General features: G+C 40.1%; 2 protein-coding genes across 2 annotated transcripts; one reads left to right on the top strand and one right to left on the bottom strand.

Annotated features, from left to right (window-relative positions):
• Positions 1 to 422: 422 nt before the first annotated feature.
• Positions 423 to 10,852, bottom strand: sacm1lb (SAC1 like phosphatidylinositide phosphatase b). The gene is made up of 20 exons (XM_062399313.1): positions 10,728 to 10,852; positions 10,161 to 10,258; positions 9,019 to 9,093; positions 8,768 to 8,895; positions 7,808 to 7,957; positions 7,521 to 7,580; positions 6,577 to 6,610; positions 6,034 to 6,135; positions 5,507 to 5,592; positions 4,915 to 5,001; positions 4,764 to 4,832; positions 4,464 to 4,543; positions 4,236 to 4,334; positions 3,597 to 3,735; positions 2,958 to 3,027; positions 2,755 to 2,827; positions 2,241 to 2,334; positions 1,889 to 1,981; positions 1,749 to 1,806; positions 423 to 1,598 (listed from the first exon to the last, which is right to left on the bottom strand). Exons 1-20 carry the CDS (start codon positions 10,754 to 10,756, stop codon positions 1,462 to 1,464), a joined length of 1,761 nt encoding a protein of 586 aa, XP_062255297.1. The 5' UTR covers positions 10,757 to 10,852; the 3' UTR covers positions 423 to 1,461.
• Positions 10,853 to 16,582: 5,730 nt separating this feature from the next.
• On the top strand, positions 16,583 to 24,401 carry fbl (fibrillarin). Its single transcript, XM_062400217.1, has 9 exons — positions 16,583 to 16,732; positions 18,730 to 18,849; positions 19,096 to 19,230; positions 19,515 to 19,609; positions 19,773 to 19,943; positions 20,248 to 20,380; positions 21,480 to 21,592; positions 22,426 to 22,571; positions 23,387 to 24,401. Exons 1-9 carry the CDS (start codon positions 16,723 to 16,725, stop codon positions 23,409 to 23,411), a joined length of 948 nt encoding a protein of 315 aa, XP_062256201.1. The 5' UTR covers positions 16,583 to 16,722; the 3' UTR covers positions 23,412 to 24,401.
• The last annotated feature ends 331 nt before the right edge of the window (positions 24,402 to 24,732 follow it).

The raw sequence follows: 24,732 nt of genomic DNA, 5'->3' as shown, positions 1-24,732 counted from the left end.
TTGGCTGACGTTTAGTAGTGCTATGGCATACCTGTGGCTTACAGTAGAGTATATGCTAAAGGTATTGTTTATTGTGTATAGTGTCTTATCATAAAATCATAAGCTACATTACATAAATATAACAACCTGTTATCAATAAAGGAGTTCTCTTTCAGATGGACTACAATACACTGTCCCAACTCAGGCGTTAAATCCTACATTGAAGTGGAACCCTCAGAGGACGGAAGTGGGCTGAACCGGTATTTCCTCCCAAAATGGCAGTCTCTCTATCTTCAGGCAGATTTACATGTGTCCATGAAGGTGATGCAACAATCAGGTACCACAGAGGATGACACTGGAGAGAGAACAGACCCTCAAACACCTAGTTTAACCTAGATGTGGATTTGATAAAAAAAGAAACCTCATTAATTCGGCAGCTGTGATGAGGATCACAATATTCATCTTTATTCATTTATTTCATTTCTATATATTTTATTTGAGTTAAATACAGTAAAATACCTAAACCCCCCCCCACAATTCATTCAGTTTAAGGCTTTAAGATTTCAAGTCAGATGTCGAGTCAGAAAATGTTTGACAGATCTGGACCATAGCTCAGGAAATCTTACAACAAAAAGAAAATGGTAAATGCTGAAAAAACAACCATGAGTCCCTCACAAAAAAAATATGTTCTTGCACGAGGCTGATATATAAAGAACCAGAATTCGACAGTCAGAATTTAGATAAGAATGTCCACTGGCTGTGTTAAATTAATTTCAGACATGCACTTGGAGGAGGCGATGTCATAAACAGCTCGATATCCTCACCGCAATCGAGTGGGTGTGTTGATGACATTTTTAACACGCAACAGGTGAAAACATAAAAAAATCGAAAACAAAACAAACAACCCAGGACGAATTCTTCCAGCCTTTGGACACCTTATTGACCCGTTACTGTTCTGGAAATGCAGGCAACGTGTAACCTGGGACGTAGTAACTGCAAATGGACAGGAACATATTGTCAATGACAAACGTAAAAACACTAAATGAAAATCAACAGTAGAAACACTAAATCATTTAAAACTGTGCTGTGATATCACAGCTTCTGTTGTGAATCTGATCCCAAGCATCCATTAGGAATGCAGGAGGACAAACATGGAATTTAACATGGGTCCCACCACAATCTTCTGAAATCAAGAACAATTAACACCAGAGGTTCAGTGTCCAGTAAAACGTGTGGACAGACAGTCCTGTCCACATGGTTATCGCTACAGTGTGGACAGCAGCCGGCTCATGCACTCCCAGTCTCTTTCTTTCCACCATCATCATCGCACATGAGGCCTGCCCCGCTGCCCACCGCCCTCCTCCACTCCCCCCTCTCTTAGTAAAGGCTCCAGGTCTGCTGATGCTGGGGGTAAAGTGATGACGAGCTGGTGGATGAGGCGGTGAGCTCGCCAGGGCCTAGCTGCTTTCCACACACACACATTCAGTCCAGCTTCTCCTTCTGGACCAGCTTGGGAGCATCTACAAAGTCACGTCCATTGAAGAGGATGAGGCCACCCGTCACCACGCTGGCTGATCCCCAGAACAGAACGTAGGCCAGAGTCTCAGTCCACGTGTCCCCTGAGGAGGGACGGCAGGTCACAGAGTCAGTGGAAGAATCAAAAACTACATTTGCATTCATCAAATACTGGATAAAGTAACCAAAATACTTATAAGAGGATAAAAAAAAAAAATGTATAAAAAAAATGTCTGTTAACCAGTTTTTCTTACCAGCCATTAGCAGGCAGATGATGCACATGGAGAACGCTACCACCATGACGATGGGCAACTACAGAAGGAGAAAAACAGGTTAACAATAAACATATTGGGAAAAAAAGGTTGGTCTGTCCAACTTCCTGAGCTTATCTTACCGTCAAAAACTTCCAGTCTTTGGGGTCCCGCAGTGGGGTGGTCCGATCAGCTTCCTCTGCAGCATAGTTCCCCAGGAACAGATCAATGGAGTCCTGTAATATAAAAAAAAGACAAACCGTCTCCTACTGTTTCACCAGTTACTCATTCCTGCATTGATGCTTGATATTTCAACCTTATCCATGGAACAGCCCCATCCAGGTGTGGTTCAAATTACACTAACATTTTACTAAAATCAAAGGATATGATGCCCCTAATACTAATACATTAATTGTATTTATTTTACTGTAAAATACAAATCACTATCCACAAATATATACTGTAGCACTCACATCTATGAGGCTTTGGACCCACCTGTCTGAAACCATCAGAGAAGTTGTTCTTGTAATATCGAATCATGGAGTTCCAGCCGTCCATCAGCAGGCCCCACTGAGTTCTCTTCCCCGTCCTGAAAGATCAATGTGTCAACACCTCATAGAAACTCTCCACAGTCCCCAGAGGATTCATCTGAACCAGGTATCTGAAATGAAGCTTGTTGAGCCAATTCGTGCTCCCCAGAGTATACACTTTTTACATGTGAAATGTATTCCAACTTCTCACTGCAATTTTGCCCCTGTCAAGTGAAAGGTGGTCGAAACCAATGTTGAATGATAATAAAGGGAGATTGTATGAAAGGTGAAATTATTATAATTGTTTCTGAGGATGGAACTAAGGGACAGTTGAGAATAACCAGAATACAACCAGAGTAAAACTTTGCACATGTATGTTTGTGATATGTAGACAATCTAACCAAAATCAAGATGATTTCTATGTCATTTTTAAGCAATGATCATGTGTTTAACTGGATGTCAGCTGTGTGAAAACTCACCTGGTGAAGTCTGTCTTCAGGGCACCAGTACCAGCATACTGCTTAGCACAGGCATCAGCATTGTCTGCCCAGGCTGCACGAGCACAGACAGGGACAAAATACAAACCAGAAAGAGAATCAACAGAAGTACATCATGTTAATATATGACTTTAAATGTAGCTGTGCCACATGACTGAATTAAAAAGGACACTACTGGAGCCCACCATTCTTGTAGAACTTCTCAAAGTCCATCTGCTGCTCAATCTTCTGGCCAATGTTCAGGACTCCCATTTTCTGCAGGCACAAACATCCAATGTCAACCTAGTGACTCATCTGTCAAAAGGCTATTACGCTAAAAGCTACAGGTAATGTGTCATCTTAGTACAAAACCTCCCTATTTTCTGCCCCAGTTTTAATTAATATAACACTTAATCTTTATTTACCTGGGGTTTTGATCTGTTCAGAGTAATGAAGATTCCAACAGAACAAACTGTATTATGTGAGCAGAATCCAGGCAAAATCCAAACCTACCCACCCAACTTTGTATTCATGATGTCAAGTTATTATTTGAGAATGAATATACAAACAATGTGCAATTATTTTGTCAAGCAGATTAATTTAGTTTAAATACAACTTATCATTGAAATATTTGTGATTTCTAATTATTCTGGCCAAATAACGTCCACACTTAACAAATACAAAGAATTTGTGGATAAGTAGTGGTCAGAGACTTTTTTTGTGATACAGCATGTCAAAACTGGAATCATTGTATCCGACATGACTGTAAGGAGAGCACAGCTACTGCTCCACCTTGTTCAGTGCTCTTTATCATTTAGTTCACAACTTGCATGATTGGCTCCTACCTGTAGCTGTGATTGCAGTGACTTTCGGGCCAAAAGGCTCTGGATGACATTGGTGCGGTCCAGACAGTCCATGCAGTTGCTCCGAAAGATCCCCTCCTGACTCAGCTGCACCTTCCCATCTGCATCCACCAGGAAATACCTGAAGCCAGATGCACAACATTAGATCTGTTGTTAAATGCGACTGCTGTAATCAGGACGTAGAGCGGGTCGTCCCCAAAGCGGAAGGTAAACCGTTTGATCCCCGGCTCCTCCAGTCTGTGTGTCAAAGTGTCGTGGGCAAGGACAATGAAAACGAAATGCCCATGATGTCTGTGCTGTCAATGTGTGAGTGAAGTGTAATTAAGAAGGCGCTGCACATGGAAGTGATCTGATCCACACAAGTTTAGATAACATTAGACACAACTCCTGAGGAAGAATAAACCTCCTTTCCATATGTGAACTGTCTATTGCTGAATATGCTACTATACTGTAATAACCTACAATGTTGCAGTGCATCTGTTCTAAAACTGATGTAAAATGTTGTTGGCTGTTAGAATAACTACTATAAATCTTAAATGTTGCACTGCTACTCTACAATTAATGTATTGATGTTTTCCCTTCAGCATATCATTTCACAAACAATGCAAAATACACACTGACCCAAATTCATCCTGCATGTCAGCTACCATGTCCAATAAGAGCTGCAGGCGGTGCCACCTCATCCGACTGCACTCCTTATGGAAGTCAAACGCGATGTACCTGCAGAAAAGTGAGCACTCACTGAAAATACAGCAACCTCAATCAAACTTGAGGTAGAATAAACCAGAGGCCCTAAAGGAATGCAGCCATAGATGAGATGAAAAGTGATGTAAGTAATGGTAATCTTACTTGATCATGCCATTTCCCAAACTGGTCACCATCTTATCAAAGGCCAGCTCCAATGGCTTTTCTGAGCCCTTTTGGTTGATCTGAAAAAATCATAACAAATTAAGTGTTTCTATATGGAAAAATTATGCAAACAACCATAAAAACATGTGTTTTTGTTATCGCATTCTTTCCCCTGAATGTTATTTTTAATCCAGGATAATATAATGGATTTTAAAATAAGGAACCAATATCTAACTGATAAATTGGTCGCATAAAATGAAAGCAGTAGAAGAGTGAAATGTATCTTTTTACACGTCTTACCAAGTTCAAAATGACTTGTCTTCCATAGAGAATGATCTGTGAGTCAAAGTGTCTCTGGAATGCATCCAACTACAGAGAGAATAGAAACTGCATGAGACAAAGAAAAATTACAAGCACAATGATGGCGGCCTTGTTTTGTAGTGCAGCTTACATGGTTGACTGTTTTGTTGATCTGTGGTTTTGGCTTGTACTTGAGGTTGGGCCTTTGAGACCAGTAGAAGGGGATGGAGCCTCTTGTCTGTGAGGAAAAGGGGAACAATACGTCAAGATACTATAATCCAGCTTTCATTCATCCCTCCATAAGAGAATATACAAAACATTTAAGCCACAATCCAGAGTAGGAATACTGTCAGAGTTTCATATCACTGTCTTCTTTCTAATGGAGCACAATTCAATGTGGGAATGACCAGGGACCACAACAAGAATGTGGACTGAGTGCAATGATCTGCACAGCAAAGTCAAAGCAGCATCTGCACATTGACGGGGGAAATAAACGCACAAAATGGCCACAAACTTCAGATCTGCTCGAATTGATTATGCTAATAATAATAATAATGCTGTAGTTGTTAATGATATAGTTTTTAAAGTGTTGGGTTTAAAACATAAGGAGAAACCTCAGCAGTGAGAATTCTTCACTTACTGTTCCTCCTTAATGATCTTTCACTTCTTCCTAATGGTGAGACTGAACAGCAGACTTCACTGTGTCGTTACAGCAGCATTATTGACTTGAGTATCTGACTCACCTGAACAAATGAGGCCTTGGCACTGTTGAACTGCACAATCTGCTCCGTTTCTACATAGTTAGCAGCGTGGCCTTCAGAATCGATGCCTGCAGACAAAAATACAGAGACCCTTTAAAAAAGTTCTACATTGTAAAGGATCAATGTCCCACCATTGCAGAGACAATCTTGTCATCTTTGACTTAATGTCCAGCACATGAGCCTGCATAGCATAGATATGCATGAAATTCACTTAAATGTTTGTTCACCGCCTATTCACATGAAACTAATATGAAATGATGTCATCATTTTCTTAAAATTTAGATTCAGAAGAGTCTACTCTCTCAATAAGATAAACAAATCTGACAGGACCTAAAGTAACCTAGACGTGTTATCTGCTCCCTCTCATATGGAGCTTTTATAATGAACATAAGTTGTACTCGTATTCAAAAGTGAGACTGGTCAAGTGAATCCTTGTTTTCAGCACTCGGAGTAGTATAATTTTTCATCAAACGCATGAATTGTTTTTCCTTCATCATCAGCAGTATTACCTCGGACATAGTAGCGAACACCAGCTCTGAAACAGCTCCTCCTGGAGATTATACTCCACTCAAACGTCTTTCCATTGATGCAGCTCGACTTCATGATGATAACTAGTTAAAAGAATGTGTTAAGGAACCAACAGAGTTGACATAAAATAGAAACGAGTCACTGCTATACATGTAAAAAAAAAACATGATATAAACAACAAATATCTGATTTAAAATTTAAAAAATGTCTATCTTTATGAATCACTATTAAATACAATTCTCAATATACAGTAACATTTTAGGCTGTACTGTAGACTGTAGTATAATTAATAGCCACCGGTTACTCATCCTGGTCAAGTTAAAAACAAAGTCAAAACATTTTAAAGGTTACAAATGTAAAATATAAAGCAATACAATCTTCAATTAACTAGACGATTAATTTAATGTTTCACTCTGATAAAATGGTGAGAAAGGAAAAGTCTCAAACTCCTTCACCTAAATGCTCACCTCATACATTTTATGAGGATGGGAATAGACTCTGGCAGTCAGCCAACAAAAGGATACAGCCATGGACAACGGGATACACAAACTTGTGTAACTGTAAGATTAGAGCAGTGTTAAATGATTATATGCTTTACTCTTGTAGTCATTATCATTCATTTCAATTCAAATACTATGTGCAACTCTTCTGAATAACATTTGAAGGCACTAATGCCACAATGGCTCTAAGAAAATATACTAATAATACCCCCTTTACTTTCCCTCAAGCACATAGTCCATAACACAAGTTGCAACACTGGAAAGAGGCCACTTACAGAGCCAGGGTTACACAAGTAACATGTCTCAATTTTTTACAGGGAGAGTCATATACTGGTGGACAGGTTTATCTTGAATGACAGCTATTTCCCTCCACCAAACAATTTAGAGGCCATCCTCAGGGCAGTGTTAGCAAGTCTTGTAGCAAGAAATATACTGATGCACAGCATGTGCAAGATGTACACAGATATGAGAAGATTAAAAGCTGAATAGATTCGGGTTGAGGTTGAGCAAAAGACTAATAGAGACATCAAAAAGATGTCTCTATTAGAGTGTTTACACATTTCAGGTTAACACTTGGAAAAACCAAATCCTCAAAGGTTGGAGGCTTGATCCAAGTGGTCCTATAGAAACCAGCCTTGCTTTATAATCAACAAAGATATGGATATCTCACTTTCTAGAATAATAGCTGAATGACGGTTTAAGTCAAGATGAAACAATGTTTCAATGATCAGCTAACTGCTGTAGACTTCTGGTGCCTCTATATTCTTTGACGTAGCCAAGGGAAAAGTATTTTATTATGACTATTACTTTAAAAGGGCTGTTTGAACAAAGACTACAAGAGGATTATTTTTATCCTGATCCTTATCCTTAAGTTCCAGAAAGAAGTATTACTGAGAATACTCAGGGAACAAGCCCAATAGTGTGAAGTAAACCTGATGCTATGAAAGAGAACATTCATTCTGTCTTACCTCTGGCTGAGCAAGGAATTCCCTCAACAGGTGGCCATTCCAGACGAAACGCTGGTCTGCCTGTAACATGGACAGTTGGCAAACATCAACATAGGGACAAGTACAGAGGCATAGAAGGCTGTTTCCTTTGGATAAAATAAATTGTACTAAGAGACGTATTAGAAGAGATGGAATCAGTTAACATCTCAAATATCAAATTATTATTCAACTACTTGTTAATTTAACTTTGTTTCTATCATTTGTGAGATGGACCAATATATAAAAAGGTGTATAAAGTTATTTCTAACCCTCTCCAGAAGGCTCATCTCCTGAAATTCAGGGCTGGTGTTGGCCAGGCGCTGCAGACTGTGGGTCAGGTCATAGTCGGTTGCAAAGTAGAAGCTGTCTGTATGAAGGACATTGTTGATCATGGACAGGAAAGCCTTGTTGTCTTGCATCTGAAACAAGATACAAACAGTAGTGTTGACTCCAGTCAGTAGGACAAGCTGCAGCCTGCAGTCTGGACACTCACAGCTTTTGTGCACCACATTTTCTCCTTTGCCCTGGTAAGTGGTGGCTTGAGTGGTAAACAAAGAATAGAACCTCTGTAATTTCATCCATTGGTTTAGGAAATGTCGGTTTGAAGCTGTGAGTTTGGTATTTTGTCAAGCACCATCTTAGTTTTTGGAAACCAGAAATAACAATATTTGGAAGGGCGTGAGGGGGTTAGGGTTAGAGCACGAGGACACAGCACGCCCACCTATGCCTTCAGCCTGCACACATTTGACAGTAATAGCTGTGCTTGTTTTATGTGTGAAGCTGTGAAGCTGTATAAAGTATATTGTTCAGTTATTTATTTGTCACAAAGTACTTGGTAATTAAAAAAAAATTGCAGTAAGGCACCTTGTGCAGTATCTTCTTAAAATTAATGAAAGAATCACCTTCCTTTCCATTAGCCACTCTGCAAAATAAATGTAATTCTATGGGATGCAGTGAGTAAGACATAACCATAGCTTTATAAAGCAATAATAATTTCTGTGTACTTTTAATAATAACTAGGGTGAGGTGTGACAGATCAGATGCTTTTAGCTTTGGGTACATGTGAGTTCAACACTTATACAAAAGGTGCTCAGATCCAGTGTCTCTGGATTGTGGACTCACCAATGTAACATCTTTAGGCCCCCTGTCAGCAGGAAGACAATTTGAAAGATGCTTCTGACAGTAAGTTAAGATCAAAATACGTATTATTATCAAACATTAGAAGCTACCTGGTTGTCTGTAAGGTGTAGTATTGTCTTCTTATAAGAGATGATTTCAAAGTCCAGAGCCTTCCACACAGCATGACCCAGCAAATCTCCCACCTTCTGCTTCTTTGTGATGACAACCAGGTACATGCCTGACAAAAACAGTTGGGTGGAAATGAGAACGCACAACACATTTCTTCACCATTAGGTGATAGTTTCCATATATTCCAGGACCGGGTGGATCATAATCCTCCTGCACTACAAACTGAACTTACCTGCCACCAGACGTACAGTCCCCATGACTCCACATAATGGTCTGGTCTCAGCTGAGACAGGGATGTCCCTCCTGACTAAGGACATAACAGTGGTTAGTTTCAGTTTGTTTTATATTTGATCAGCATTATCTTACTCAGTTTGAAGCAGGGACTTAAAAGACATTCCGCTCCTGTCAATTTCTATAATTAAATTTTTAGTTGATACATTTGCCATTTTGTCCAACTGCACTCAATAGCCCATAAAAACAAATTGAAGTAAAAATTTGAAAACTAAAATCTCTCCTACACAGAAGTATTTATATATATATATATATATATATATATATATATATATATATATCCTCTCAGGCTACGTCATACAGAGTGAAGACACTCAGGGAAAGACAGAACCTTGTAGTGAAGAAACTTAGGGACAGTAAAGTTGCTTAAAAACAAGCACTGAACTCCAGAGAACCTCCGGACATTCTCTGGAGGTGCTTTATGTGTCAATGCAAATATCTGAGTGAGAGCCTGCAGACTTTCTGCTGAGTTTCTCCAACCAGCCCCCTAGTAAAAAGTATGTGAAAGTCAAAAGGAGCCGATATGAGAACACAGCAGGAGATCCGCTGCGAGCAAGATTGTGTGCTGGTGATGTTTCTAACATGTGGCAAATGCAAATAAATAAAATAAAATAAAGGATAAATGAAAAAGAAGAGCCAAGGATGTAGAAGACAACAACAAGGATGTCAAGAGAGCTTTTTGTGGCAGAATGTATACATTATTTCCTGTCTCTGTCTGCTGCTCATTCCCCACCTCACCACTCCAGAGAGTTCCGCGTTGAACATGTCTGAGAGGAGAATCTCCTATTGTGTTGTTCAGGAGTGAAAGGCACACTCCAGAGAAAGTCCCTCCCGTTACGTTTTGATGATTTTCAATCAAGGAAATTAAAGGAGATTTGTTCTACTTTTCAACCGCAGCTCTAGAAACATCTCTAGAATAATTAAAACAAACAAGAAGCCCCTGACCACCACAAAGGGTCACACAAATGGAAACTGAGGTAAATGAGGGAGTTCGGGTTTTTATTTGAGGTGTTTTTGCAATAAATCAATGAAAACTTATCCTACACTTTGTTACATGTAGGATAAAGTAAAGTGAACGCTCACCTGTGAGAGTCATCTCAGTCGACACCCTGTCGATCGCCAGGACATCCACTGAGCCGTCATCGCAAGCCTCGATGTAAAACTTCTCTGGTGTGGTGCGCCTGGTGAGACAGAGAACAGGTATAAACAAACAGCAGCCGGAGCAGGGAGGTGGAATCCTCCTGTTTGAGTTCTAAAGATACTACGAATCAATACGGAGCCGGTGTGTGAGGCTCGGAGACAGGTGGAGGCAGAAGACACCGAGCAGACACAGGAAACCGCTGAGGGTTGGAGCTAAAGTTACAGGACGATCAGCGTCTCACATCCTGAACCGCAGCGCCACAGGACTTTAGAGTCACTGTTGAAGAACAGGTGTGTGAGGAGGCACCATTAGCAGAGCAGACGTGTCGTAATGGAGGTGTTAGCAGCGGGGTTAGCAGCAGCCCGGGCTGGATGTAGCCGGTTAGCTGCTGTGTCGGTAGCCTGTCCGGGGGACGAGCTCACGGACACGGCTCTCTGCCTCCTCTCTGAGACGGAGGGAATAACACAACAAATGAAGCGCTGTGTTGTTCACATGCTGTTTACACTTACAAGTTAAAGCTCTCATAGGCGCTCGCCATCTTGCCTCCCCAGTGACGTGTCTACTTCTTCTTCTTCTTCTTCTTCTTTTTGTTGTTTAATGACGGCTTGCACCTTACGTTAAAGGGGCAGTACCGCCACCTACTATGCCGGAGTGCTGGTCATTGGAAATACATAAATAGAAAAATTATATAAAATAGAAAACAAGAAAAACACAACTTAAATCCTCTTCATGAAACCAGTTTCGTTTAATAATTCAAATAATACTTCACACTTCAATATATATATTTAGATATATATTTTTTATTTTCTATTTTAAATGTTGATATTCTATTTTATTCTATTTTATACTATTTCTATAAAAAGAAATTGGTTGTAATTACTTGAGCATTGCTAGAAGAGAGCCTGTGACTCAAGCATTTCATTGCCAGCGACTGCTTAATGATATTGTTGTGCATTTGACAAACAGATTCTACTTGTTAACTCTTCCACCCCACATTTCCTCAGCTCTTTATAGTTGTCCTCACTGTGTTATATTTCAGACAGTGAAAGATGACATGTTCCACAGTTTTCTTCCCCTAAACCCCATTCACACTGATGAATGCTCCTGATGAATGCTTCTCCATGAAATGCATTGTTTTGTTTAGTCAGGTGCACCATTGAGTGCATCCTCTCAAGCTGCACTACTGCCTGGTTTGGTAGCTGCTCCGCTGCTGATCGCAAGGCCCTGCAGAGGGTGGTGAAGACAGCGGAGCGCATCATCGGCTGCCATCTCCCTTCCGTGCAACTCATCTACAATACAAGATGTCTGAGAAAAGCACGGAAGATCATCAAGGACCACAGCCATCCAGGCTGTGGACTTCTCACACCGTTGCCGTCTGAACAGACGTTACCGGAGCATCCGAGCACAGACTACCAGACTCACAAACAGCTCACAACCCAGGCCATCAGGCTTCTGAACCATCAACACTGACCCCCTTAACAGTCACCATGTACATTCTGCTCCCACACTCATACAAATACACTTACTCCACATATATTCATTTTATTTAATATTCCCCACTTCTTCACCCTGTAAACTGCTGCTTCATTTGGACTTTTATCTGCCTATGTAATACCCATATTCATATTATTTAATTTAATTTAATATTACCCACTCCTTCACCCTGTATACTGCTGCTTCATTTGACTTTGACTTGACTATGTTATATGTATACATATATTCATATTCATATTATTTAATTTAATATTCCATTCACCCTGTAAACTACTGCTTCACTTGACTACGTTATTTTTTACGATGTGATGTTATATGTTATGTTAGATAGCATGTTTTTTTTTTCTATCCTCTGAACAGTCACCATGTACATTTTGCTCCCTGAATCATACAAATACACTTACTTCACATATACTTATCTAATTTAATATTCCCCACTTCTTCAACCTGAAAACTGTTGCTTCATTTGAATTTATTTCACTATGTTATATTTTATACATATATTCATATTATTTTATTTAATATTCCCCACTCCTTCACCCTGTAAACTGCTGCTTCATTTAACTCTGACTTTAATTTGACTATGTTATATGTTATACATACATTCATATTACTTAATTTAATATTCACTTGACTGTGTTATATGTTATATGTTATAATGTTATGTTATATGTTATGTTACATAGTAAAAAAATTTTAACAGTTTTTTTTCATTTTGTAAAGTCGCCTACTGCGTAGATGTTTGCCTGCCATGTCATAAGAATTTCACTGCCACGATGACGCTGTCATTGGTGCATGTGACAATAAACTTTGATTTGATTTGATTTATCATCTGTGTCCTATTCTTAGCCTTGATATAACTGTTTGTTCTCCAGTGTTTAACTCTATTGTATTCATTCCTCCCACCTTTCGCTTTTTGGATATACATGGCGTCCTTTTCTTCCCTCACCCCATTGTTTTTGCCAGTCAGTCATGATGCTACTATTTATTATTGTTTTGGCCTTTCTCAAAGCTACCTCCATAATTCTTTACTGTTTTATTGATTGTTTAGTGAGTGAATCTGCCATTTCATTAAACTCAATCCTGCTTTGAGCTCAGATCCACATGAATCTGACTTCAGTCTGTCTGTGATGTAATCTATATAGTGTTTCATATATTTCATTCAGAATATCTGCTCTGCAGTGGGATCACATGGACTGTATTAATACCAATGCTGAGAGTGAGTCTGAACATACCATAACCTCTTTTAACTTGTTTTGCTCTGTCCACCGTAATGCCCTCTTGGCCACATCTCAACTTTATATACTGTCATGTGATCCGTTGTTATTTCCTTTATAATCATATTTAACTCTGGGATAACCAAAGCAAATCCAATTTTTTACATGTTTGGGCTTCTTTGACAATCTGTTGGGACCAGAGTATTGTTTGTAGTCCTTATTCTTCCCTCGACTATGTCTGCCCCATTTCCTTTTCCTTTATCTCTCTTAATTTGTTTGTGCATATAAAAGTCTAAGGATAAACGGGAAATAACCATGTTGGTGTCGCAGGATAAGGACCTGTTGCACTTTATATATTATCATGTATCATCATCTCTTTTGCCATTTTACTTTCTGTCCATACCTAGCACTCTGTCTGGACTTTTCCAACTTCCAAGCATGGTCTAAGGGTCCTTAAAGTTGCGTGTTCTTCTTCTTTGTGTCCCTGTAGGTTCGACCAGTTGTTTAGAATTAGCTGTTGGTATCTGAGGTCCAATGGCTTTTCTCCAATCTCCACTTGGACAGCTATATTTGGGGAGGTTTTAATAGCCCCACAGCAAAGTCGCACTGCCTGATTTTTTATTCTTTCTAGTTTATTTGGCAAAAGTTTTGCTGCTGACCTGTATACCACACTTACATGGTCAATAACGGATCTAATTAGAAATATATATTTATATATATATTCATCAAAGCTCTTCTACTGGTTCACCATTCAGACCCTCTGTGACATCTCATTGCATTCCGAACTATTTTGCATTTTTTCTTATCTTAAATTATATGAACATTCAAGGTCAGCTTTGTGTCCAAGTAAGATATCGGAACGTGCTTACCTGCTCAAATTGTTCCCCATACATTTCTAAACCAGCCTCTTAAAAGATCATTTCTTTAGTTTTTTCCACTGAAAACCTAAATCTCAATGCATATGATCATTTCTCTACCATCCTGATCGCATTTGTATCTTCTCTTAGGATTAATTTAAAGTTAATCCATAATGCCCAATTATAAGCAAATAATGTTTTTACTATATCAGAACTTATGTCTGAGTACACATCATTACTCATAATGGAAACAAGTATTGGGTCGATCACACTACCCTGAGGCGTTCCGTTATCTACCTTATACCTTGTTGTTATTCCAATCTTGACCTGGATATATTTATCGAACAAAAAGTTTATCCAATTAAAAGCTCCTCCTGTTATTCTCAATTAGTCATGTTTAATCATTAAACCCTCTTTCCATACCATGTCATACGCCTTCTCGATGTCAAAGAACACTGTCATTATAAACTCTTTATTAACTTGAGCTTTCCTTATTTCTTGCCCTAAACAGATGACTGGCTCCATTGTTCCTCTCCTTTTCCTAAAACCCCGCTGATAAGGAGATAACAAGCCCCTTCTCTCTTTATGGAATGTTAATCTCTCAGTGGTTATCTTTTCCATTATTTTTCGAATATGCGATGCGTGACGTGTCTACTCCTTCTTCCTCTGGGTGTTGGTGTCCGTCAGCTTGGAGATACAACACCGCCCCCCTCAGGTTTGGAATTAAATTGCAGTTCAGAGTGATTCTACTTCCCTACGTGTACACACTCATGATCTTATCTTGAGATATCATCTTTCTGTAAGTCCTTGCCTGTGTCCCTGGTCAACACCAAACAAACTTCCTGAATAGGACCACTTGAATTTATTCCCTTTTCATCATGAAACTATTTTTTTTTTGCTTCACCAAAATGTGCAGTCAAGATTTTAACTTTTACTTTTTTCAATTGGATGCACATAAAGAAGTAAAGCATGACATTCAGTTCTTTTACATAATTGTTTTTTTCTACAGATATCTTAAAACCCAATGTCAGCTTTTTTTAGGGCTTCCTGCATTCTCTCTGGTTCTGCTTGTTTTGCCTCTCTTCCAGGTTACTCCATCAATTGCAAACAAAGAGGGACTATCCCTGACCCAAAGTTTTGAACGACATATTATGATGTTAATTATAACTGGGCTATTTACACTACCCTATGGTGTCCCATTGTTTATGCCTGTGCCATTCAAAGAAGAATCCCCAAATCAATGGAGGGTGTGTGTGCATGATCTCTTACTTGAAATCTCATGTATCAGAGATTTACTCCCATTTGTCTTGTATCCTGTTTGAATGTGACCCACAAAGCTGTATCACACTATCTAAAGCTGCCTTCAGGCCAGACTTTTATTTCTACTTACACAAACACAGACACACAACACCATATTCCTCATTCTTTGTATGTGAAAACCTACTTGGCAACAAACCTTAATTCTGATTCCAGAAGAGCATCCACACATTTGATCATTTATTAGCTTATTCAGCTGAGCTACTGGTAATTGTATGGGCCACGTGGTGGATAGAGCTGGTCAAAGCCCCAACAGTTTCCTGTGTTTGGATTCTGCAGCCTTCTTGTTTGCTCTGAGATAAGGAACATCAAGGCGCGGCCTTGACCTTCTTCAGGAGATTTGGTGCTGCTCGTTCGGGCTTGAGAATATCCGCTGTCATGTCGTCCTTCAGTGGAAACTTGGGTGCTTAGGGCTCGAGGGAAATTAAATTTGTGACAAAATAAAACTTGATTTGAATGTGGATTCATCAGTTTTTATCACCAGGCCATCAGGCTTCTTAACACAATTCACATCCAACAATCCCCTGAATATCTGTTTATCTCTGGAAAATGTGCAATAACTACACCTATTCCCATACAGTTTACACTTGTCACTTTGGTTTTACACTTCCTCGTGTGTTGCACTTGCATCCTTGAATGTATTGTTTGACATTATTGTATTTACTTTTCTTTTAATATATTAACCAGTTTAGCTGTTTTATTTATCTTGTAAGAACTAATGCAAATAAAGTGAAGATCATTTTCAGAGGTAAGGCTGTTTCTAAAGCTCCGAACACTTATGTTAACCTGCTATATCAAAAGAGTCACATTTACTGGTAGAGCAATGTAAACATTTCTTCAGCGGAACAAATTTGATGGAACCACATTAATGTCCTTAAGCCAGGTTATACTATAGTATACAAAAATGTAAACCGTTTTTTAACCCATTATTTTCTAATAAAGGATATTGTCGGGAGGGGGACAACACTATTCTTAAATCATAGTGTTTCTTTTTTTTATATTATGCTATAAAAAAGTATGGTAATAGTGGTACCCTTCATTTGAAGCAATAATGGGAAAAGAAACTGAATGCAGACATCACAGATGAGCAGTGGGACAGTGTTTGGGTCAGTGTGGGGTCTATTAGTGTCTGTAATAAAGAAATTCAACTCAGGATTTAGATATATCGCCTTCACAATTCCGTATGCTTTATACTTTATAAAGAATTGCTGTTATCACAAATGTAAGATTGTTTGACATTTTGTAATTGTCTGTGTTTGTGAGCCAAGTGTAGTTTGGTTTGTTTGTATTGTAATATTTAGAAAATCATGATGATCATGAAGATTCGGATCACTATAATGAATCTTGTTATTGTCTGTGGAGGGCAGCGTTGTGTTTTACAGTTTACAGCATTTTGGATATTCATTTGCAGAACAAGTGAATAAGAGTTGCACTCCAGTCCAGAAGGTGGCGGTACAGTGTAGCTGGGTTGTTTGCTCTACCCTAATAACAGCAGCAGAGGCAGAGCCCCGCACATGTGGTCCTTCTCATAAGCTCAGCGAGTGTGATCAGAGCGAGTCGGAGTCCGAAGACAGAAGAGTTGAGTGAACAGCGCTGGTTCAACCCGTCACATCTTAAACATGAGGCCAGGTACAGTACAAACATGTCAGGATTTATTATGTTCTCGTCCTGTCGCGATTTGCCGCCCCGCGTCCTCGTTCAGAAGTTGTGTCCGTGCGGCCTACACCGCCACGCTGCTGCCTGAACCTCGCCGAGCCGCCCGCATGTGAATGAAGCGGCCGCCGGGGGAACTTTATCTCGTTAGCTCGGTCACATGTGATGTAAAATATGGTGGTCGTCGAGTTGAAGTAACGAGTTGCCGTGAATCAGCGACACGTCAAGCACACGTGTTGAGTTTCACCCAACACGGTTAGTGCGACACAACCGGAGCGCGCAACATGGAGTCACCTCGTGTGTTCCCCCGTAGTTATCCAATACGAGGCTTTGGACGAGTCACTGTCCCACTAACGTAAGCCTGGAGCAGAGCCGTTTCCGCCCGGTCTGTGATCTACCCGCTGACACGGCGAGAGGCGTCGTGTGTACACGAGGCGGAGGACCCCGGAAGAATCGTGGGGCCGTGGTCCCACGTGGTGTTCACACAAACTAGTGAAAATCGTGTTAAACCGCACCGATCGGTCTAAAACAAACCGCCACCTGATATAAAGCGGAGCAATGCGGACCCTGAGCTTTTTAAATGGCGTCAGGGGGCCACGTGTGTCGGTTCACGTGGTAATCTGTGTACATTTTAGTCCTACACACCGTGCCACCTTTTTAAAAGAGTGGCCTCCACATTAAATATCCGACCTCCTGCTGGTAGTCTGTGCATGTGTCATAGGTACATTAGTAGTATTTTGACCCCCAGTACCACTACTCTGGTTTGGCGTCGTGCTGTTCCAGAGTTTACTGGTTAATGGCCTGTATGAACAGCACTTTTCTAGTCTTGATGACCCTGTGTAATTTACAGCAGAGTTGTTTCCATTCATACAGTGCCACTATCATCGACCTCCATGGATGGAGCAGATTCCTCACAACTTTCTGAGTTGTTTACAAGCAGAGGAGGAAACTCTAACTGACCCACTTTCCTCTTGGTGGAGATAACGTCAGGCTCTATCTTTGGTCAAACAACCGACCTTAATGAAATAATTTAGACTCAAAAAGCAATGCTGAAACCCCCCATTATACAGCACAGCTCTCATCCAGTGTTTAGCATTCAGAATGCTGGTCGAGGTTTCAGGAGTTGAGTAAGATCACCCAAAACCGAGAACATTTGTTTTCATTAGTCTCGAATGAGCCTTTCACATGTCTGCCAATTCTATACATAAGCCCAGAAATCACAAACCAAACAATCACAAAGTTGGCTCCGAAAGTCCTGAAATGTATTAATTTTATTAAGTCGATTGCAGTATGTAATGTCACCACAAGATGTCAGCACATGCCACACACTGATCCTACTCAGTGGACTGGAAACCTAAGATTTCACATCTGTATTTAAAAGGGCACAGCAGCAACTTTACTCCTGTGAGTGGAATATAGCTAAAAGTGGCAGAGAACGATGTCTCAAGATTCCCATACTTCAGTGTTGCATGGTAACTTGGAGTTAAGTCCTTTTATTTATAGAGAGGCCCTTTATTGATTACAATCGGGAAATAATAATGCTACAACAGACCAGGGACGCCGCTAGAAATACATTAACAGAGCTACCAAGTGGAACACTTGTAAACTTATTTTAATTCATCAACAGCAATGTCCATAATAAGTCAGGAAAATTAAGGTGTCTGCAATAAATTTAAGAAGATGATCAAAGCATAGAGGGGAAAGACAGGGTTTTTGGAAGATGTATTTTGCTACATGACCAACGAACATTTCACTTCATCTTGATTTGCCTTAACTTCCCTCTTAACCAACGAGCAATGTAAGAAACAAAAAGACCATCAGTTTTTACGTGATCTGTTTTTGTGGCAGTCCCCACATGCTAGTTTAAATAGGTGAACAGTAGCGCCGTCGGGTTCAGGCGTATGCTCCCAAAATAACTTCCTGATGTGCAAACTCCGCTAACATCTTTCTGCTGGCTGTGTTTTCCTCCCCAGGGTTCAGTCCTCGTGGTGGTGATCGAGGAGGTAGAGGAGGACGTGGAGGCAGAGGTGGATTCGGCGACCGTGGAGGATTCGGTGACCGAGGAGGACGAGGGGGATTCAGAGGAGGTAGAGGTGAGGCGTGGTTTTAAACATTATCGTGTGTTATCACATTATGCACATTGTTATAGTTATTATGGTATTAAATGTGGTGTATAAGCAGCTTCCTCAGTGATTTAAGATTTGTTAAGCTTTAGAGAACACGTGTGTAAAGTTGGTGTGTACCTCAGACAGAAATGAAAAAGCTTTGTCTCGCAGGCTATCACTATGATCTCAACAAATATTGATCTGACGTTCTCGACTTGCATGTCTGTTTTTCAGGAAGCTTCAGGTCCCCGGAAGGTGGTGGATTTCGGGGGAGAGGCGGTGGAAGAGGTGCCCCAAGAGGAGGGAGAGGTGGCCGAGGGGGCTTTGGAGCAGGGAGGAAGGCCTTGGTTGAGCCACACAGACATGAAGGTTTGTATTAAACCTTTTAGATATTATTATTTGGGATGCCTACTGTGAAAGCTGTGGCCCTGCTGTTGCTTGGATTAGGTGTTTAGTTGCCAACTTCCAGGCTGAGATCAGGTTCACTGGCCTTTATTCCTTTTGTGGGAATTGATATTGTAGTAGAAATTAATGCCTAACTCTACCTTGTCCCATTTCTGTTTGCGGAATTGCTTTCTGTCTGAAAAGAAAAACCAACAAGTGATTTTGTGATACGATAGACACTGACTGTAAGTGTCTGTGTGCCCACTCAGGTGTGTTTATCAGCAGAGGGAAGGAAGATGCTCTGGTGACCAGGAACATGGTTGTGGGAGAGTCTGTGTACGGAGAGAAGAGGATCAGTGTTGAGGTAAGGTTTTGATTGACAGCAGCATAGTAGTTGCAGTAATGTGATAGATGTGTTAGATTCTTAATAGCCTATCTCCGCTGCAATGCATTAAAACTGACTTAAAAAATGGATACAATATCTGTCAATGTCTACGACTGTAACGCTCAGATTCCTTCTGTTTCAGGAAGGAGAGACGAAGATCGAGTACAGAGCCTGGAATCCATTCCGCTCCAAGCTGGCAGCAGCCATCTTAGGAGGAGTCGACCAGATCCATATCAAGCCTGGATCAAAGGTCATGTACCTGGGAGCAGCCTCTGGCACCACAGTGTCCCACGTTTCTGACATTGTTGGACCGGTGAGTACTCTATGCTCAGTGGATGATAAAGTAAAATGGCCTAATCAGTACAGAGTAGTACGACAAAGCTAGACAACATACAAACGTTTGTACTATAATACAACACCAGTCCATTATTACACTTTACAGTTTTCACATAATTAAAAGTGGATGTAACTATAGAGAGTGAAGATAAAGAGGAAAGCCCAGTTAAAGCTATTTTGTCATTAAGCTGAAACTAGTGTGAATGTCATGATTATATTTTCTAGTGTAGGAGCATAAAAGCTTTTGGTTACATTGTTCACGTTTGCCTTGTGTATTACAGGAAGGACTAGTCTACGCTGTGGAGTTTTCCCACCGATCAGGTCGTGACCTGCTCAATGTTGCAAAGAAACGCACCAACATCATTCCGATCATCGAAGATGCTCGGCACCCACACAAATACCGCATGTTAGTTGGTAGGTATCCCTGAGCCACAGGATTATTTGTCGTGACGTCGCCACGACAGAGTGAACTAAGGGAACGACAGTGTGTTCCCTTAGTTCAGTCTGTGAGCCCTCGATTTTAAATTAGAGGAAGACTGACTTATGTCACAGCAGAGGAAAGTCTTTGTTGGTAATTACTTTCAGACATCAGAACCTCACTAGGGTTCTGAAAGTTAATCTGTTACAACTACACTCCAAGATGATTTAAATTGGTTGAGCAGAGTGAGACATCAGATACACTCAGGTTGCTGAATGAGACTTGAGACCGCTATGTTCATCTTTACACCGCTCTTTCACAATATTGTTATTATTGTATGTTTTGAGGGGTACGAAAAAGTTTTTCATTATCTCTTGAAACGTGCAAAAAGCAAACTGATGAGGGTTTTATTTACCATGCAGGTATTAAAAATACTTCTGTGATAAATATAACGATGATTTTAGTAAAAACAGTGAAATGGTATTTGGGGTTTTACATGATCCTGTCACACGTGCACATATTCATGTATGACAGCTCATTTGTTTACATAAGTTGGTGACACTAGCAGCTTCAGTTTACTCTACTGACAGTCTGTTATGTTAAAAAAAAAAAGCAATAAAGGTGACCTGTCTTGTATTTGAAGTGTGTACGCTCGACAAGGTGATGTCTAGTAAATCAAATGTTTTTTTAACTATGTTACCTCAGAAGCCTTTGCTGTAAACTGTTTAATCAGTTTTATTGTTTGCTTCACAAATACTTTTTTAATGATACAATTGATACAGTTGACCTAATAACACGAATTACATAAGAATTACATTTTGAAATGAGTTTGATCTTCTGAGAATTTCTTAACCTAAACAGAAAAGTTGAGTTGGCCTTTACATCACCAAGCACAGCAGTGTTCTTACTAAATCCACGGCCATGAAGTGTTGGAATAGCATTTTCTGTACTGAATGACTTACATAATTCACACATGAACTTGTCATGTGGCTTCATACATCTGCTTATTCACAATGGAAAGTGAAGAGTGAATGCAGCCACCAGAAAGTGATGCTGTTTATAGACAAACTCATGCTCTCTCTGTTCTCTCTTTAGGCATGGTAGATGTGATTTTCGCTGATGTTGCCCAGCCGGACCAGACAAGGATTGTAGCTTTGAATGCTCACAACTTCCTCAAGAACGGAGGACACTTCGTTATCTCCATCAAGGTACAGCTATGACTACCCTGCCAGATCGAAGCTCTCCATCGTTCAGCACATTAAGTCCACCCTCCAGTTAGCATGTGTTAAATTCATTATTTAACAGATAACGCCTGATATGTTTATGAAATCACGGTTAGGACAATCAGAAGTTAATCTATTTATCTGCCGGATGAAGTAATATATTTTCAGATGGTCTCTTAACTCAGTTTGCTCCAGGTACACAGTTCAAGAAAACAAAGTCACTAAATGAGAAACAATGCGCATTGTCACAGAAACTTCATACTCTGTTCCACACAGTTTGGTATCAAATAAACGTAAATGTCACATACGGTTCTTTTCACTGAGATTTTTCTCAGAGTCCATACGTGAGAGCACAAATGTTTGAGTCAGATACTAAAGATATTTTACACAGCTTCTCATAAAATTTCAACGGGCCAATGTTAGAATACAGCAGGAAAGACTTGCAGGTTGGTGGGTCGATGACGTTTCTAGAATGCAACAGATGCAGATGGAATAGAGAAAGCATCTGTATATAGCAGAAAACGCAGATTTCGATTTAGAGAGACAATGAGATTTTGGTGATAAGGGTCAATGCCAGTGTTGACATGCTGTAAACACAACCACAATATCACAACAGAGTTAATGTTAGGTCCTGGTTACTGCGTTCTCTAATTTGGTGACTGAAAAATGTCTAGACTATTTTTTTGGGGGACTGGTGTCTGAAAACGATTAATCTGGTAAAGAAATCAGTAGACACAGCCCTCGGCTGATAGTATAAATTCATGTACAAGTGTTCTGAGTTTGTTTGTCAACTGTGGACTGTTTATTTCTTACTACAGGCCAACTGTATAGACTCGACAGCAGCTCCAGAGGCAGTGTTTGCCTCAGAGGTGAAGAAGATGAGCTCTGAGAACATGAAACCACAGGAGCAGCTCACACTGGAGCCCTATGAGAGAGACCATGCTGTGGTGGTGGGCATCTACAGGTACGCCAACTTACCACCCCTCCTCTCAGAGTCACACACTGATTGTGTAAAAAAAAAAATACCAACCTGATTACTGTTCCCTATGTAATATCCCCATCTGTCTGTTGTAGTTAATAATTTTGTCCTGTTCCTGAAATTATTGGATAATATTGCCAAATATTTTTGCTCTTAAACATGGTGTTTAACCCTATGAAAATCTGCTATGACCTCCTCAGTTACAGGTTCAGAGTTTAATTGTTAGTCTTCATACATATTTAAGTTTATTATAAGTATTTCACTCTTCTAGGCACCCAAATATTAAATTTGCGTTAGTACCCACTTGACAATTTGTATAGGTAGTTTATCTAAATGATTTAGTCCTGCACATTAGATCTGGAGGTAGGAGTGAGAACACCAGGGATGTCAGTTCAATTGTATATGCATAGCGTCAGATAAAAAAAAATACATAGAACTAAAGGCCCTTAATCCAGCTGGGTTGACATGATGGTTTTGAATTCATCTTTTTTTTCCTGCAAATATCTTTGTCCGTCCTTTGAATCGGTGTCCTACCTGAAATTGATTTTCTGCAGTTGTACAGTATGCTTGGGAAGACCTGCAGTGCAGGACAAATGGCAGACCCGTGTAGGATTTTTAAATCAGGACATAGTGGATAACGCATTGATATGGTGAATTTGGAACAACATGGCCATTGTGCTGAGGTTAAGCAGTTTCCCTTCCCACGAATGTTCCTATAGTCTAGTTGTTGCGACAGGTTGAGACCCTCAGTTCCTGCAATGTTTCATGTATTTCTAACATGCTCTTCTCTCTCTCTTTAGACCTCCATCTAAACAGAAGAAATGAAGTGGAAATGGATTCCCGTTTTCAACGTCCACCTACTTTAGTATTGTCTGTCTGTCGCCACCTCTCCACCTGTAGATTTCTGAAGTTGAAAGCATGACTAGCACTCCGGGTAAAATTGATCTGGATTTTTTTTTTTAAATCTGCCGACAGGTTAATGACCATCCGATCCACGGCTGGAGATGCATTGCATTCAATTTTGTTACAGTTAGGCCTCTGAGTTATTTGCCAGATTGGAGCAGGTCATATTTGTAATACATGTCTGGAAATGCATAAATGCTCACCTGTACATTTGATATGCACATGTGCTCAGGTCTGTGTTCAGGAAGATTACAAAGTAAATGAAAGCAGTCAAGTATTCTATATTCACAGCCTTCACCAGCTGCTGCAATGGGAAATATTTCAACTAATCCAGTAAACATCAATCTGAAATGCTTTGTCAAGACTTGTACTGTATGTATATACACAAGTTTTCATAACTACTTTTTTGTGGTTAGTGTTTTTATTTCAATACCTCTTTGCTTTTCTGTGCTCCTGGTCCTTTTCTTACTGTATTGTCTTTTCTTTCAATGTTTTACAGTTCCTTGCTCTGCTAATGTAGAGAACATTGCTGGATGTACCATGTATTCAAACATCACATACCCCAGATAGCAGTGTTGTCATTGTATAAGGCATCTGTTCAAACATCTTTATTGCAAAATATACTTCTTAATTTGTCGTGTTCCCACGGTGTGGAGAGTTTCAGGTCGGGACAATTTGTAGGCAAAGAACCATTAATGCTGATGTGTTTGGTGGTGAGGTGGTAAACTGACCCTGTGTGCCTGTGTACAAATATAGAAAGTGATCTAGTCACCCTGGCTTGTAATTTGAAACTTGTATAACTTTTGTGTTTGCAGAGAAGAAGCAGAATGTTGTAGATATTTTATAACAAATCATGCTTGAAACTTTATTTGTCATAACCAACAATTTTGTTTAAATAAAATGTTTTTTTTTTATTACTATAATCTTTGATCCAATACTTCCTTACACATGTTAGCCTTGTAACGGTGCTCACGGTGACAGCGGAGACTTTCACGCGGGATGATTTCAGTTCAGAGACCTGATGACATGAGGCCAGATGTGCTGCACGGGAGCCTAAACCCAGAGTTACATTGGCTACATGAGCAGTAGCTGCCCCGTAGGAGACACTGCCAGCCCGAGAAAACAAACGGCTTTACGCCTACCGGTTTCTACGCAAATGCTTCGAAAATGTGTTTCTGCACTTGTGCTACATGTGAAATAATGTTGGTCACCATAATTAAACCAGAGCACTAACTTTCGGGAG

Source organism: Platichthys flesus, chromosome 11 (assembly GCF_949316205.1).
Source record: "Platichthys flesus chromosome 11, fPlaFle2.1, whole genome shotgun sequence".
Classification (NCBI taxonomy): Eukaryota; Metazoa; Chordata; class Actinopteri; order Pleuronectiformes; family Pleuronectidae; genus Platichthys; species Platichthys flesus.
This window is presented reverse-complemented; position numbering and strand designations above follow the sequence as displayed.

What these genes read in the sequence shown, in the direction of transcription:
- fbl (XM_062400217.1), top strand. An exon ending in AGAAGAGGATCAGTGTTGAG is followed by an intron (nt 19,610 to 19,772) that starts GTAAGGTTTTGA and finishes CTTCTGTTTCAG; the next exon opens with GAAGGAGAGACGAAGATCGA. An exon ending in ACTTCGTTATCTCCATCAAG is followed by an intron (nt 21,593 to 22,425) that starts GTACAGCTATGA and finishes TTCTTACTACAG; the next exon opens with GCCAACTGTATAGACTCGAC.
- sacm1lb (XM_062399313.1), bottom strand. Translation starts at nt 10,756, where the DNA reads ATGGCGAGCGCCTATGAGAGCTTTAACTT. An exon ending in TACACCTTACAGACAACCAG is followed by an intron (nt 7,958 to 8,767) that starts GTAGCTTCTAAT and finishes ATCTTGTTTCAG; the next exon opens with ATGCAAGACAACAAGGCTTT. An exon ending in AAGACTGGAAGTTTTTGACG is followed by an intron (nt 1,807 to 1,888) that starts GTAAGATAAGCT and finishes CTCCTTCTGTAG; the next exon opens with TTGCCCATCGTCATGGTGGT.